A 16557-nucleotide genomic window follows, 5' to 3' on the forward strand; every position below is an offset into this window, starting at 1 on the left:
ACTTACAGGCCCGTCAAGTTAGAACATATAAGGCACATAATTTAGCATTTTTGGATTGGGTCAGATCTTGTCCAACATTTAAGTCTCATTGCATCTCCAATGTCAACCTGGCTCATTTGGTGGACACAAACCCTGCTCCAACACTTTAATATATTCAGGCTGGCACGTCAGTGCAATACTGAAGAATGCAGCAGTGTTCGGGGTGTTGTTTTTCAAATGATGCACCATATTGCATCTCTGGTGATCATATTACACTTTTTACTCCTTCATGGGATATGGGCAGTGCTGGTAAGGTCTGCATTTATTGTGCATCTCTAATAAGCAAGTCCTGCTTTCCAGACTAATTCAAGGAGCAGGGTGATGCAGTAATATTTTGGAAGGATCCAATCATCTCACTTGAACCTATTTTGCTACTGGATGATCAGGATTTGTTCTTCATGAGAAGACTGGAAAGTGTCAAAACTGGCATGTAGAAAGAGAACAAGATTGATCACCCCCCCCCCCCCCCCCCCCCACCCATACTCACCTACATTTTCCATTTTCAAATGCTGTTCAATCTTAATGTCACCATAGTCAGAGCCATTCACCTTTTACCGTTAGAGCATTGTCAAGATATTGCTTGGATTAACGTAGAATATATATGAAATAGACGGACATTGTACACAGATAACATTTTTGTTTGTTTTTACAAGTCATTTACTTATTATTTCATGAGGTACTGATGAATAACCATCACTATTTGTCTGTTCTTACCAGTATCCAAAATAGTCACTGAATTCTTGGCAAAGCATGTGAGCAAGTTCCCGCTTTCCACAAGCCTGGGGCCCCACCAGAACCAGCATGGGATATGGAATATCGAAGTTAGGCAAGGTGCTGCAGAGAAAAAAAAGTTACAGGCTCTTAAAAAGCTCCCGTCAGAACTTCTGAAATAAGTGAAATAACAGAGGTGTGAGAGAACGAAACATTTGGGAACGTTTTACTGTACAAAGTGTCTTTTGGATGAAAGATTAAATTTAGGCCTCTGCGGTAAATGTAAAAGATCCCATGGTACTGTTTCAAAGAAACGCAAGGAAATTCTCCCTTGTCCAGACAACATTTATTTCTCAATCGATATCACTAAAACAGATTATCTGGTCTTTATCTCCTTGCTGTTTGCAGGATCTTGCTGTGTGCAAAATGGTTGTGACATTTCCTACATTACACAGTGGCTACACTTCAAAAGTATTTAATTGACGGAAAAACACTTCGGGACAGCCTGAAAAATGCCATATAAATGCTACTTCCTACTTTCTTTACAGGCAAACATGATTAATGGATACTGAAGGGCCTCAATTCTGCCTCTGCCAAATTTTACATGGTAGGGAAGGCAAAGGCATGACGAGCAGCTGGCAGGAAAGGGGATGATTACCTCTATTGGGGGATATCCTGTGCCCATCAGAGGCATCCTCCCTTCACAACATCATACACCCCTCACCATTTAGGTCTCCCACCTCAACCTTTAAATACGTTTCCCCTTCCCCCTCTCGTTGGCATCTGCCAGGCAGGCCTGTTCAAAATTCTCAGACTTGCTTGAAGTCCAGCATTCATGACACTTCGTCTCCAGGCACCACCTGGAGTCCCAGTAGTGGTTGCTGCTGGGACTACAGGGCTGCCAGCCGTTTAGATTGGCCGGCATCTCTCTTCAGGTTGGGACTTCCTCCCAGATAGGGGCACAAGTTCCATTCTAAAACAATTAAGGCTGCCCCAGGTTTCTGGTTGACGCAGTGTCGAAAGACCTTTCGGTGGTTGGGGGTATTGGCAGGTAATCTGTCTCCTCCTGTAAAATCCATCCTGTTTCTAAGGTGCGCTAAGTTTTGGCTTCCGCATGTTCAGAATTATAAATTTAATCAGACGGCTTCAGAATCATTTCAAACTGTATTCTATACTGGAAACTAGATGATGAAGTGCTTCAAGAACACAAGCCTTTTATTTCTGGATACCCCCATCTCCTTCCAAGTGGTGCCCCTTTCCCACACCACCAACCTCCCATACCCGGCACACCCACTACACCATGGGTGCCCGCATGCGGCCCGACAAAGGTTTTTATGCGGCCCGCCAATGAGTTGCCCGGAATCATAACTGGCATTTTTGAAAAGCCGCCGGGGAAAAGCCGCTGAAGTAAATGCGCTTATTCAATAAGCGCATTTACTTCAGCGGCTTTTCCCCGGCGGCTTTTCAAAAATGAAATGAAAATGAAAATCGCTTATTGTCACGAGTAGGCTTCAATGAAGTTACTGTGAAAAGCCCCTAGTCGCCACATTCCGGCGCCTGTCCGGGGAGGCTGGTACGGGAATCGAACCGTGCTGCTGGCCTGCTTGGTCTGCTTTAAAAGCCAGCGATTTAGCCTTGTGAGCTAAACCAGCCCCAACTAAACCGACCAATGAGACAGCCCCACTCATCAACCCCACTACGCACGTTTTTATCGTTGACTCGGCCAGGCTGTGCTTCTGTCAGGGTTAAGGATCAGCACAAGCAACTTGACACCTGATTTCAACAAACTGGTAAATGACTGCAGTCAGATGCATCATTCTCATCGACATTGTTCTGTTACTTACTGAGTTACTTTGTTTTTCAAATAAATGTGCTTTTTTTTCTTTAAAGACCTTTTATTTTTGACTATTTAAAATATTAATTATTTTACTTAATATACTATGCGGCCCTTTAAAATTGTGAATTTCTGAATGTGGCCCTTGTACGGAAAAGTTTGTCCACCCCTGCACTACACCCACCCCAGCCCATCCCTAATACACTTCAGACAGAGGATTGAGGCAGGTCGGAATATCGATGAAAAGGTGTTTCATAGTGACGGTATATATTATTGTGCCCTCACCCTACCTCTAACCTATGTGTTGCACTCGTGCCAACTTAACTTCAAACTTAGGGGCTGGTTTAGCTCACTGGGCTAAATTGCTGGCTTTTAAATCAGACCAAGCAGGCCAGCAGCACGGTTTGATTCCCGTACCAGCCTCCCCGGACAGGCGCCGGAATGTGGCGACTAGGGGCTTTTCACAGTAACTTCATTGAAGCCTACTCGTGATAATAAAGCAATTTTCATTTTTCATTTTCATTAACTAGTGTCTAACCTTTTTGTCTTATGTGGCCTACTGCTCCTTCTAGGCGTCACCCCCAGACAGCATATCAGACGTGGCCTGCTGCATATCTCGCCTCTGACCTGAGATGCTTTTGGTGGCTGTCCTCTGGAGGGCCTGAACTTTGATGCCTTGTCTTACTTTCGGGTGTCACAGGTGACGAGGTGCCACACTGTTTTGCCCGCTGCCCATCAGGTGTGCCAGTGTCAGGTGGGGGGATTCAGAAGCACTGAGGTGGTCCATTATCTTGCCTGTGGCAGACACCAGTCTGGGCCCATCACTTCTTCCTCCCTCGGGGTGCTCGATGGTCCCCGGGCTGCTCCATGGGATGGAGGTGAAGCCAGAGGGGGCTCCGGATGATTTACCTTCAACTGGTGCTGCCAGGCCTGGAGCCCCGCCCTTGTCTCAACCAGTGTCTCAATGCCCTCAACCATGGAGCAATGAGACTGGGCCACACCCCTCAGCCAGTGATTCTCTGCCTAAGTCATGTCCTTCTTGACTGGTCCAAGTCAGTCAAAGCCCAGCCCTCTACCATGGCCCTTTATGAATGGCCCAAGCTCTGGAGCACCGCAGCAATGTCCATGTGGGCCTGGTACTTGGCTGCCTCTCCTGTCCTGAACCTCAGCCATCACCGGCAGCACAGTGGCACATAGCACCAGCGACCTGGGTTCAATTCCAGCCTTGGGTGACTGTGTGGAGTTTGCACGTTCTCCCATGTCTGCATGGGTTTCCTCTGGGTGTTCCGGTTTCTTCCCACAGGTGTGCAGCTTAGGTGGATTGGCCATGCTAAATTGCCCCCGAGTGTCCAAAAGTTTAGGTGGGGTTACTGGGTTACGGGGATAGAGTGGGAGCATGGTCCTTAGTAAGGTGCTCTTTAAGAGTGTCGGCTATGGGCCGAATGGCCTCCTTCTGCACTGTAGTGATTCTATGACCGCACAGTGTGCCCCAAGCTTGGATGTCTTGACCTATGGCTGTGACATTTTGACCCAGGGCTTCCACCGTGGATGCTACTTGTTCGTAGTTGGCCAGGGTATTACATATTGTCAGCACCATCTCCTGCACCTGAAGGTGGTTGGACACCTCCAGCTACACTTGCAGGTGCTGAAAGTTATTGAAAGTCCCTCCTGTAAATCCTGGCTCTGCGTCTGCATTTCCACCAGCGATGGGATCATAATTTCCAGAGGCGCGATACCTGTCCAGACTTGGTTTCTTTGGATTGGGCAGCTGGTGGCATGTGTCAACTAGGCACCTGGGCAAAGATGCATTATGGCTGTTGGAGTTTGGTACAGGGTGGGATGAGGGAGATGCAGATAGGTGGGTTTTGGTTTGCCTCTATGGGAGTGGGGGTGTGATGTGAGGGAGTGAGAGCCAAGAATGATGCATGAGCAACAGATGTAGTGGCTCAGCAGAGCTGCCCTAAGGTAGCCATTCATCTTCCAACACTGCATGCCTGTCTGCTTGATAAGGCTCACAGCACTGATTGTCTAGGCCTGGTTGACGATTGCAGACAGGAGCTTTGCACACCCTGGGTAAGTGGGTGTCCCGCCTCTCCTCTACCGCATCCAACATTCTTTCGAGCTCCGACTCAGTGAAGCGTGGTGCTGGTCTTCTCTGAGCTATCTTCGTGGCTACAATGAGAATGTGTGGGGAATGGAATGCTTATAAGCTTGTCAAGCTTGCCAGTGTGAATTCCGGCCCCAGTAATTCTGACGCCGGCAGGAATCTAGAGAATTGCTCTAGATTCATGTAGGCAGAGTGCTGGCCCATTAGCATGTCCTGAATTGCTCCAAAAATAGCGCCCCCAATGGGAATGCGAACCGCATACAATTCAGTCTTGGCGTCAACACTTAGGGCGCTACCCACCGGTTGTGTTGCCCACTCTTTGAGCAAAGTGTAGCCTGTGAATGCCGGGAGCACCCCTCCCAGCAGTCTTCACGCCTCGTGGGATTCACCCAAGTCCCACAAGGCGTTGGAGTCAGAATCCTGCCAACAAGGTGCGGGATCAAATGCTGAAGCACCATTTTTAAACCGACATTCAATGAACTTACCCAGCATCCACCAGCCTCTCTCGATTCGCTGGCCTCCCCCGCGAGGCTGCAGCCGGGCGCCGTTCAGCACTGGTCAACAAAAATGTGGACCAGATGGAATGGCACCCAGGGGGTCTCCCGGCCCGTCTGAGACCCCTGCATGGTCAGGGTATGTGTAGGGTGGCTCCCTGGCCTTCCCCCTGGAACATGGGCACCATGGGACTGCCCAGCTGATGTCTTGGTACTGCCACCCTGGCACGGCCAAAGTGCCCTGGTGGCACTGCCAAGCTGGCAGGAGCACTGTCTGGATGCCAGGGTGGCAGTGCAAGGGTGCCTGAGTGTCAGGGTGGCACTGCCAAGGGTCAGGGGCAACGGGGGCCATGCCCATGAAAGGAGGGTGATGGGGGGAGGTTTGAAGAGTTGGGTGTAAATAGGGGCCTCTGGGAGGTTGGGGGATAAGGGTGGGATGCTGTAAGGGGATTGTGGGGGTCCTGAAGAGGGAGAACCCGCAAGGACCCCATAGCGGGTGTCCTCACTTGGGAGGTGTGGGGTAGTGCCCATGTGGGTGGGGGGTGAGATTGCCAAGGGTGAGGGATGTGGGGGACCCGCAAGCTCACTTATAGACCGGGGCACCCTTTCAAAATGGCAGCTCCCCAAGGCCAAAAGAAATCTAAGTGTGGGCTAAACTGATGAGAAACTCCCCACGGCCCAAAACATAACTAAGTGCGATTGAATAGCGGTGGAGAAATCACCAGCAGAGCCGACGGGAAATTCCTGAAAAACCCGCTACAAATGAAATTAGAATTTTTGGGGGAGAATTGCACGCTTAGTCTCCCAAATGGAGAATTTTGACCCACATTTAGCCTGGGAAATGCACAGAAACATTTTAGATGCCAGCCATAGTGAGATTTTGAAAAACGTATCTTTTTTTTTGCACTGCAGTGCTGACTTTGGGCTGCATTAGAGTGCCAAAGTAGGCAATTCAGTGACTGAGGGATATGAAAAGTTCATTTTTATCAAAAGTCTAGTCTTTCATTTATCTAGTAAATTAACTTAAAAGTTGCTATTTGCGTTAGAAGAAGGTGAGTTATAAACCAGCTTTAAAGAGGGGCTCTATTTGCAGCTTCAGCTTGTTACTAGTTAATTGGATTAAGCCAGTTTTCAGAGGCTAGAGTTAGACAGCATAAACGTGGATAATCTCACAGTGCTGACTTTGTTTGCACTGGAGTGCTGTCTTTGGGCTGAATAAGAGTGCTAAAGTGGGCATTCTGGAACTGAGAGGTATTAAGTGTTCATTTTTATCCAAAGCCTTGCCTTTGTATTATTTAGTAAATTAACGTAAAAGTTGCTGTTTGGATTAGAAGAAGCTGAGTTTTTAAACCAGCTTTAAACAGTTTACTCAGGCTCTCCTTGCAGCTGCAGCTTGTTAATTAGTTAATTGGATTTAGCCAGTTTTTAGAGGAGTAAGGACCTGCTGGTCGCCATCAAGGAGCTCTTGTACTTGAGCAAATGTTGCAGTGCAGTGATATTAGGTAACAATGCCACATTTTTGCTATATGTCAGTAGGAAAGACAATTAAATCGTTAGTGAAGCTGATCAATGCATCAGACAATCCTTTCAGACCTCTGTGGACAGCACATTGATTTGTCACGGATAAAAAGAGTAAATGCTAGGATGGAAAGTGATGGAGACAAAATGTTTTTTTGTGTGTTGGTAAAATTGCTTACGGTTTTTTGGCAATGCCAACCCTATGGCCAACCCTATGGTACTGGTCACTGCAGGTTTCCTGCAGCAAATGACAACAATGGCTCAGCAACTGGTTTTTGAAGCACATTTTCTGGTATGAAGGTCTCTAGAGCGATTGTCAGGTCCACGCATCAGGGCCAGATCCTGCTGATTTGGCTGTTAGCATCATAGTGATTGCAGTCAATCCAAATGAGTACGATCAGCAGCCACTCAATTTTGTGATTTCTGCTTACCCACACCAGTCAGAAAATATGTCAGTTTCTCAAAAGTACCGGCTGAAAGTGGAATCAATCACACATACCACTGCGTTCTGAAGTACTTTGTTGATGATGAATTTTAACATTTTTGCCGCGGTAATCGAACATTAGCTGCATATGAGACAGACTGTAATTAATTTGAAATGTCAATCGATACATGCCACACCTGAAATGGAGGTGTGAGGCTCAGCATCCATTTAGGAAGGTGGTTTTCACTCTGAACAGAATGGGAGTTTGGCTACTGAGATGAATTGATGGCTATTTTGATGACCTGCAGCCAATCAGTGTCAACCAAAATCTCAGTCAAAATTGACTTGAGATGGGTTTTCCTCCAGTTTACATCATGCAGTGAAGAAAGTTTGGAATAAACAACAGAGGTAATACTGGAGTTATACTTTAGGAGAAACTAAGAAGTAAACCGCTAAAAGACACTTGAATGTGTGACCAACCGTTAAATGTTCTGGCACTCACCATCTGCATTGAAAATAGCTTCCAAAACAACCTGAAGACAGGCATAATGGTACTCCATTTCACAGCTGCTTCTTATACACTATGGGACACTGGCACACTATGGAACATTGGTCTGCTCTTAAAGCTATCAAGAATACTTCCAACAGTTCGCAAAGACAGGCCAACTAACTACCACTGGGCTCAGTGCAAGTCTAATGATGACCTTGAAACCATTGTTGATTGTCATAAAAACCCAATCCATTCACTAATGTCTTTCAGGGAAGAAAATCTGCCATCCTTATCAGGTCAGGTTGTAGCCACCTAAGATGGACACTGGGCTACAAAATGGAGAACTGCTAAGGCTGCAGGGAGAAAACAGTCTTAGCAAGGACAAGCAGTTTGCAGAAGGCTAATTAGCATTCTGCACGTACAGAAACCAGTTTATGGCCAGGTGCAGAATCTCAGCTAAAGGTGTAAATGGCAACAACGATTTGCATAGTAATGAGGTGATCCAGATCTAGGCCCACACAATAGAAACATTTAGATTTGAATGGATACTTTGAGTGGACGCCCAGACGAAACGGCACCATAAGTATCCATCACAAAGCACCATAGAGACCGCCCCACCCATCGAGAAGCGACCCTCAGATTGGGGGGTTTGGAAAATATCGATTGGGAGAAGACCCAATCGATATACAGCAGGTAGAGACCGCCCCGAAGAGGCACGGACTTTGGGGGGGACCTATAAAAGTAGACCCCGCACATGGTCCGGTCTGTTGTCTTGGCTCCGGCTCTCTGCTGTCTTCATCGCTTTGCTGATACGTCGCATCCTGACTCCAGTTCCATCACCAGCCGTTGAGCCACCAGCCATCGAACTGTAAGTTTCACCACAACGATCGCTACGTGAGCCAGACTTGCTAGACCCTGACGACCTTAACACTTTGAGAGTTGCAGACCAAGAACGGGACGAAGGCCTCGCTCCCTGACCTTGCCTGTTCCTGTTTTAGATAAGTATTTTAGTCGTTTAGTTTAGAAGTAACTTAGTCTCTTTAGCGTATGCATGTGTATTTATTATATTTGTTATAATAAATATCAATCGTTTGAACTTACTAATCGGTGTACAGATTTATTACTTTGAACCTGACCTTGTGAGGTGAGGTTCTTGTGAGGTGTCTAAATACGGCACCTGGCGACTCAGAGCATAATTACATACACAGAGCTGTAGTAGTGTTAAGCACACGGCCTTTAAACGGAGGCGTGTTAATACACTCCAATAAAACGCGTAATACACTCAAGTAAAACGTGCAACAAGGTCTACAGGTGGATGGCTCTCAAATGCCCTCTGAAATGGAGGGCTTTAATCGGCAATAAATCAGCCCAGCCAGCAATGCCCACATCTCATTAAAAAATATATTTTTTAAAATCCTTTAGATCAAGGAACGGGAAACAGAGGAAGTTACTAAGCAGTTCCTTATGACAAAGCCCATCTGTTGAATGGTAGGCTTTGAACCACCACGGCGAGAGTAGTCCCTGCTAAATAGGTTTAGGATAGGCCAGAGACCCTGTGTAGCCAACCTTCACTGCTGGGACTTCAGTACAAACTCTTTATGCACTTGTGGAAAGACACAAACAATGCTGCACATTTCTGAGGAATGTCCCCTCTTCAGGCTAAGTGGCAGACTAGTCACCCTAAACTTGGCAAATGAGGAGGCTAGCACTTGCCTTCAGGGATTTGCATCCGCTAAATAAATAATAAATAACCTGAGAAATGGTTGAGGACCAAGTCAATCTAGAATTAAGAGCCATAAAACATTTGGGCAATATATAACAGTTGACAGATCAGTCAGAGGTTAAAAATGCATTTTTTACTGTGCATTTGAGGCACTGGTAATTGTGTGCAGCTGGGAAAAGCAGCTATTTTGCAAAGAAGGCTAAACTGCTCATCTTTGAATAGATTGTCTGATGACAACTTGGGAGAATAAAAAGCAATGGAACTAAGAAAGAATAAATCAGTTGTTCTCTTTCTATAGCTTCAGACAGTAGTTAAGATGGTTTGGGCTAAGCCATGTACTATAAATATGCCTTCACTGCTGTGGATGATCTCTTAGAATCAAGAATACAGAGGGGAAAATAGCTGTTGGCTAATCGTAACCAAATTATATGCATCACTCAAAAAGCAATTTTTCTAATACCACCGTGACATTGTATAGAAAACTACCTTGCTCAGGCAGCAAATATGCAAAATGGGTTGCAGAATGGTCAGTTCAAAATTTCTAAAGGAGTTTACAGTTTTTTTCAGTAGGGTTTGTGGTGATCTTTGTGAGGGGTTTCCAGGATGGTAGATGTAGTGGTCACAAAGATACACAAAGCTCTTTTTAAAGAACTAAACTAACTTTATTTTAACATTACTAAATACGAGTTTGACACTTATTCCAAATGGCAAACATATCGATAAGAATTAAACTACACTCACTAACACTATCTATATCTATTAACTATAACAATTATATTTTAACTAACTCTGCAATACACTATGAATCTAATCTCCTCGAGCTCCAACCTAATCTCCCCCAGAAGTCCAAGAGCCTGTGCAATATATAGCACTGTCCCATAGCTCCCTCTAGTGGCTAGGCTTAACATAACATTAACTTTTTACATGCTGTACATTTGTATAATGTCACAGGGGTTACAGAACCACACCAGTATGGAGTTCTGAAACAAATCAGCCATGATCCAACTGAACAGTGAAACAGACTGGGGGTGGGGGAGTTGACTGAATGGCCTCCTCCAGTTCCTGTCTCCTGCACATCACCCAATCACCCAATAGTGATACAAATGCTTGGAATAATCAAACAAATATTGTTGATTAATCTTTTGAAAAACCCTGACCCCATTCCGCCGGTTTCTACTCTCGGGGTGCAAATGACAGAGACCATAGTCCCCTCATTTGAATATAATTTACATACTTCTGCCCAATCCTCCCACTGTACTCCAAGTGGACTTAAGGCAGAAGTGCACCAGAAAACCTGTGGAAATTTGGGGCTTGACTTTAATTTGGCAATAATGAGCGAGAATATATACCCTGACTAGTTCTTAGCACTAAATCTGTTTTTTCTTTGACAATGTTGGCTATCTGGTCATTCCTCACTGTGGGATCTTGCTGTGTGCAAATTGGCTGCTGCTTTCCTGATATTTAAACAGTGACTGCACTTGAAAAATGCTGGCTGTCCCAACAGCTCGAAAGCAGATATTGGAACACATTTTTCTTTTCTTTCTAAAATAGCTGGAAGGGTTTATGATAGTAAGGCACTCAATAAAAGGCTAATGGCAAGATATATATACAGATAAAGAAAGTCCATGGCCCATCTAAATTGATCTTCTGTTCCTTAAATGATTCTCCAATAATTAAAACATACAACCCTGAAGAGATGCCAATCACAGCATCGGTGGAATGTATAATGTTGGAAAATAAATCCTTGTGCTGAGAAACTCAGATTAGGCAATGTTATAGTCGACACTCATTGTCAGGAAGTCCACAAGGGCTGCAATCTTCCGGCTGCGTTGCGCTTGAATGGGAGGGTGACATGACCAGTAGATGCCGGGAGGGGCCACCCGCGGGAGTCCCGACAACCAGTACACCTCGCCTCGCAAGATCTACCCAGGTCTCGCGAGGCGTATCAATCAGGATCCCGCCCACAATGGGTGGGACCAAGCCTCACACGCCTAAGTAGGTTTAAAACCCGTTTAGTCGTGCTGACCCTGGATCTAACGGCTACCAGCATCTACCCATCTCCCAGGTAAAGCCCAGCCCGGCACCGTTCAGGAAATGAGTGGTCAGGGAGAGGGTAGGATGGCCCCTGGCCTAACTGTTGAATATGGGAACCTTGGCACTACTGCCCTGGCACTGCCAATGTTACAGGCTGACTCTGCAAAGCCGGCAGGAACATTGCCAGGGTGCCATGGTGGTCAGGGTCTGAACAGGGCCATACCCATAAAAGGAAGGTGGATGGGGGGTATGAAGGGTAGGGAGGTGGATGGGGAGGTATGAAGGGGAGGGGAGGGGAGGTGCAGGGCGAGTATGAAGGGGCCTCCAGAAGGTTGGGGGAAGGCCTGAAAAGGGGGGCCCTCAGCGACTCCACAGTAGGGTAATGTCCATGTGTGTGAGCAATGCGACATTGCCCACTTAAAGATCAGGACACCCTTTCAAACATTGCTGCAAATGACACTTAGAAACCTTTGCGTAGATCACGCCCAAGGTGCTCAACAATGCTGAATCAGACAAATCAGACTTGTTCAAAAGCCTTGTTACATTCATTGAGAACAATTCACCAAAATGTAATAATCCAAAATGCTTCATAAAAACAAAATGGGGCACCAAATGAAAGTGGAGGAGGTATTTCAATGGGCAAAAGCATTAAAAGTTCAGACAACTTCAAATTCCTGCCTTCAGGCTTAAGATTTTGCAATGTTTAAGCACCCTCTACAGGTGAAGAACACATTTTCAGTCAAGGACATTATACATACCTGTCATAGATCTTCTGGTGCTGCTGAAACCCATACATAATATGGGTCATGTGATCGCTGGCAGCCACCACTTCAACTGGGGGATTATATTTATTGATTGCCAGAACCTGGGAAAGAAAGAGTGGATGTAAATATATTTTTCATAATCCATTACAGTGCTGTGCCATCAAGAGAAGCAGAATTATTCTTCTTAGCTTATGTATAAACTATTAGTACCATTCTCCCGCAGTAAGGCAAGGTTGTTCAGTCTATCTTTAATGTAAAACAAATTAAGAAAACAAAATAAAAATATTCTGTGTGAAATCTGGGCCTTAAGGCCTTTTGGTGGTAAGGAACACCGTTGCTCCTTGGGCATGATTTACTGAAATGTATGGTGATAGGTGCGTTATGCCTTTTAACCAGTGTGTGCACAGAAAGTTTACTCTTTTCGATAAAAGTATTTTGCTTTCTACTTAAAGTTGACTAAACACTTCTCTCTGGCCTCTACTGCCATCAAGGGCAATATCATGGGGACAGCAACATCTCCAAGTCACACACCATCTTCTAACATACATCATCACCATTCCTCCACCATCACTGGGACAGGATCCAGGAATACCCACCTAACACCACTGTGGCAGATCATATCCCCACACACTGAATTGGTTTGAGGAGAAGACCTGAAGGTATAGGAGCAGAATTAGGACATTTGGCCCATTGAGTCTGCTCTGCCATTCGATCATACCTGATGTGTTCCTCATCCCTATTCTCCTGCCTTCTCCCCATAACCCCTGATCCCCTTATTAATCAAGAAATCCCCTTTTAATCAAGAACACCAGATTTGTGTTTGAGGTGCTGTTACCGACAGGCTGCAGACCAAGAGCTGGAAGGTGGAATTAGAACATAAAAACTAGGAGCAGGAGAAGGCAATTTAGCCTCTCAAGCCTTCTCCAACATTCATTACGATCATGGCGGAACTCATCATAGCCTCAACTTCACTGTCCTGCCCATTCTTTGTAACACTTCAACCCATTACCAATTAAAAATCTGTCTAACTCCTTAAACTTACTCACTGTCCCAGCATCCACTGCACTTTGGGGTAGCAAATTCCACAGATTCATGACTCTTTGGGAGTCCTCATCTCTGTTTTACATTTGCTACCCCTTATCCTGAGACTATGACCTCTCAGTCTAGAGGAAGCATCTGCTCCATGTCTACTTTATCCATACCTTTTATTATCTTATACCTCAATTTGATCTCCCCTCATTCTTCTAAATCCGAGAGCATAGTCTACACTGCTTAATCTCTCTTCGTAAGACAAACCCCTCATCTCTGGAATCAATCCAGTGAACCTCCTCTGAACTGCCTCCAATGCCACTACATCTTTCCTCAAATAAGGTGACCCAAACTGTGCACAATACTCCAGGTGCGGCCTCATCAATGCCTTGTGCAGTTGCAACAACACTTGCTTACCTTTATACTCTATTCCTTCAGCTATAAATGCCAACATTCCATTTTCTTTCTTTATTACCTGCTGTAGCTGCTGTCTAATTTTCTGTGGCTCATGCACGAGGACACCCAAATCCCTCTGTACCGGAGCACCCTGAATTCTGTCCCCATCAAGTTACATTTCCATTTTTCTGACCAAAATGGATGACCTCTCACTTATCCACATTAAACTCTGTCTGCCACATTTTTGCCCACTCTCCTAACCTATCTCTATCTATTTGTAAGGTTCTTATTTCCTCCTTGCAACTTACTGACCCACCTATTTTAGTGTCATCTGCAAATTTGGCTGTAGAACGTCCTATCCCTGTATCCATATAGATTGTAAACAGTTGGAGCTCAAGGACCAAACCCTGTGGCACCCCACTAGTTAGATCTTGCCAACCGGAAAAAGACCCATTTATTCTGACTCTCTGTCTTCTGTCCATCATCCAGTCATCTATCCAGCTAATAAATTACCCCTAACCTTGTGATGTAACCTTGTGTATTAACCTTCTGTGCAGCACCTCATAAAATGCCTTCTGGATAGCATTCTGACATTCCAAATGATATTTGGGCAGCACAGTGGCATAGTGGTTAGCACAGTTTCTTCACAGCTCCAGGGTCCCAGGTTTGGGTCGCTGTCTGTGCGGAGTCTGCACGTTCTCCCCATGTCTCTGTGGGTTTCCTCCGGGTGCTCCAGTTTCCTCCCACAGTTCAAAGATGTGCAGGTTAGGTGGATTGGCCATGCTAAATTGCCCTTAGTGTCCAAAACGGTTGGGTGGGGTGACTGGGTTATGTGGATAGGTGGAGGTGTGGGCTTGGGTAGGGTGCTCTTGGCAAGAGCCGGTGCAGATTCGTTGGGCCGAATGGCCTCCTTCTGCACTGTAAATTCTATGATTCTACGATTCTATGAAATGTCCTGATACTGGGTTGTATCAATTTCCCAAAAGATCTATCACCACCTTCTCAGAGAAAATAGGGACCAGCACTAAATGCAGCCTTGCCAGCACCACTCGTATCCCAAGAACAAACAAAAAGAGCCACATTCATATGCATCACATCCAATCAATATTATCAATGTATTCTATATATGATATGTAGAAAATTACATTGGGACGTATCTTAACCTGGCGCTTAAGTCCAATAGGAAGTCACGCCAATAAGTTGATTTCCTGTCAAGCAGAGGCAGCAGAAGGCCATGGCTACTTTAGCAGCTTCAATTCTTGCCCAGAACTCTGCAGCAAGACTTGATGGGCGGTACGGTCTCCTTCTGTGCTGAAGTGACTCATAGGGCTGGATTTTTCCTCCAAGGATAGGGACAGAACTCAGGATTGGAATCCCTCCGAGGGGAAACAGTCACTGTCAGGGATTTTCACAAGAGCGTCCCCTATTTTAGTGATCAGGTTCCCTGCCTAGTTAAGGGTGGCGGACAGGCTATCGAAGCTGGAGGGCCAATCAGAGGCCTTCTAACTTAAGAGCAGCAGCAGGCTGTAATGGTAAGTAACAGAGAGCATGCTTCAAAATAGAAGCGCCTCTCTCCAAATGTTTTAAAATCTTTAAATAAAAACAATACAGCAGCCTGGCTACCACTGTGGGGGAATCCCTCTTCAGGGTGGCCTGTGGCTGCACCCACACCTAGGCAAGCAGAAAGGGGCATTTGACTTGCCTAGAATGCGGATTCCTCAGCCTGCTGCCAGCCTTCAGACACCTAAACAGACCCCTGCTAGGATGAGAAACCAGGAGCGCGATTCTCCGATGTCACGCCGGTTGGGAGAATAGCGTGCCGTGCCGTTTTTTTCCCACGATGTCGGTCCGACACGCTCCCGCTATCCTCCCAACCGGCCAGATTTTTGTCATCATGTTTCGCGCGCAAAAACACGGAGAATCGCCCGATGCAGCCAAAATGGCGATTCTCCAGCACCCCCCCTATTCTCCGGCCCAGATGGGCTGAAGTCCCGACGTCGTGACACAAGGTCACGACGTCACCGTTCACAACTGCTTTTTAAAGTCGCCAGCCAGTCGTGCTGGCTGACGAGGACTGAGGAGGTGAGCGGACCGTCCTGGAGTCTCCGCAAACGTGGGAAGGCATCCCCGAGAATGCAGCGACCAGTGGGACGGGGGGGGGGGGAAGAGGGAGAAGTGGGAGGTGGGGGAGAGGGAGAAGTGGGGGTGTGGTGAATGAGATTCACATGGCATTATAGTTATCAATGTCACTCTGTTCCAAGTATATACATGTATCAAAATTGTAAGTTCAGTTGCACTACCTGACCACCAGGGGGAGTAGCAGAGAGAGTTTGTACTGGGCTCCCCCCTTGGCTCTGCCCAGAAATCCTCCCACTGGAGCTGCTGTATAGAGATCCATGCCACAGAGTCAGCCAGCCAGTTAACCAAAAGTTCAACGGCTAACAGGCTGGCTCTGTTGTAAGTATATTAAAACCGCTATTCTAATCCTACAAGCACGTGTCCGTAGAACTGATGGTTCCATCAATTTAATATACTTACGAAACAGTCGAAGTAAATCATGGAAGCAGCCCTCAAGCCCGGACGCCTAGAACTCGACCCGCAGGATGCAGAGGCTAAGGACATTTTTTCCCACTGGCTGAGATGTTTTAAGGCCTACCTGGCAGAAGCCAGCACCGCCGGAACAAAATCTCAGCCTACTGCACGCGAGGGTAAGCCACAGAATCTCCACACAGCTAAATCCGGCCGGTTCTTACACCGCAGCGCTGGCGATATTTGACAAAATGTACGTTAGGCCCATTAACGAGGTTTATGCACGCCACGTGTTTACGACTCGCCGTCAGCGGCCTACAGAAACACTAGCCGAGTTTGTACGGGAACTGAACAATCTTCTAATGACTGTAATTATCAAGCTGTTACCGCGGCTGAACATAGGGAGCTTGTTGTGCGGGATGTTTTCGTAGCGGGCCTTAGATCTAACTATATGCGCCAAAGACT

The 16557-nt window shown here is 46.2% G+C and overlaps 1 protein-coding gene across 1 annotated transcript in view; it reads right to left on the minus strand.

Moving 5' to 3' along the window:
• lrguk (leucine-rich repeats and guanylate kinase domain containing) overlaps nucleotides 1-16557 on the minus strand; it is a 206177-nt gene that overhangs the window by 131570 nt on the left and 58050 nt on the right. The window contains exons 10-11 of the mRNA XM_038811806.1: nucleotides 12133-12239; nucleotides 754-873 (exon numbers count right to left, since the gene is read on the minus strand). Coding sequence (XP_038667734.1) covers nucleotides 754-873; nucleotides 12133-12239 — 227 coding nt within the window. The remainder of the gene's footprint in view (nucleotides 1-753; nucleotides 874-12132; nucleotides 12240-16557) is intronic.

This window comes from Scyliorhinus canicula, chromosome 11 (assembly GCF_902713615.1).
Source record: "Scyliorhinus canicula chromosome 11, sScyCan1.1, whole genome shotgun sequence".
In the NCBI taxonomy this organism is placed as follows: Eukaryota; Metazoa; Chordata; class Chondrichthyes; order Carcharhiniformes; family Scyliorhinidae; genus Scyliorhinus; species Scyliorhinus canicula.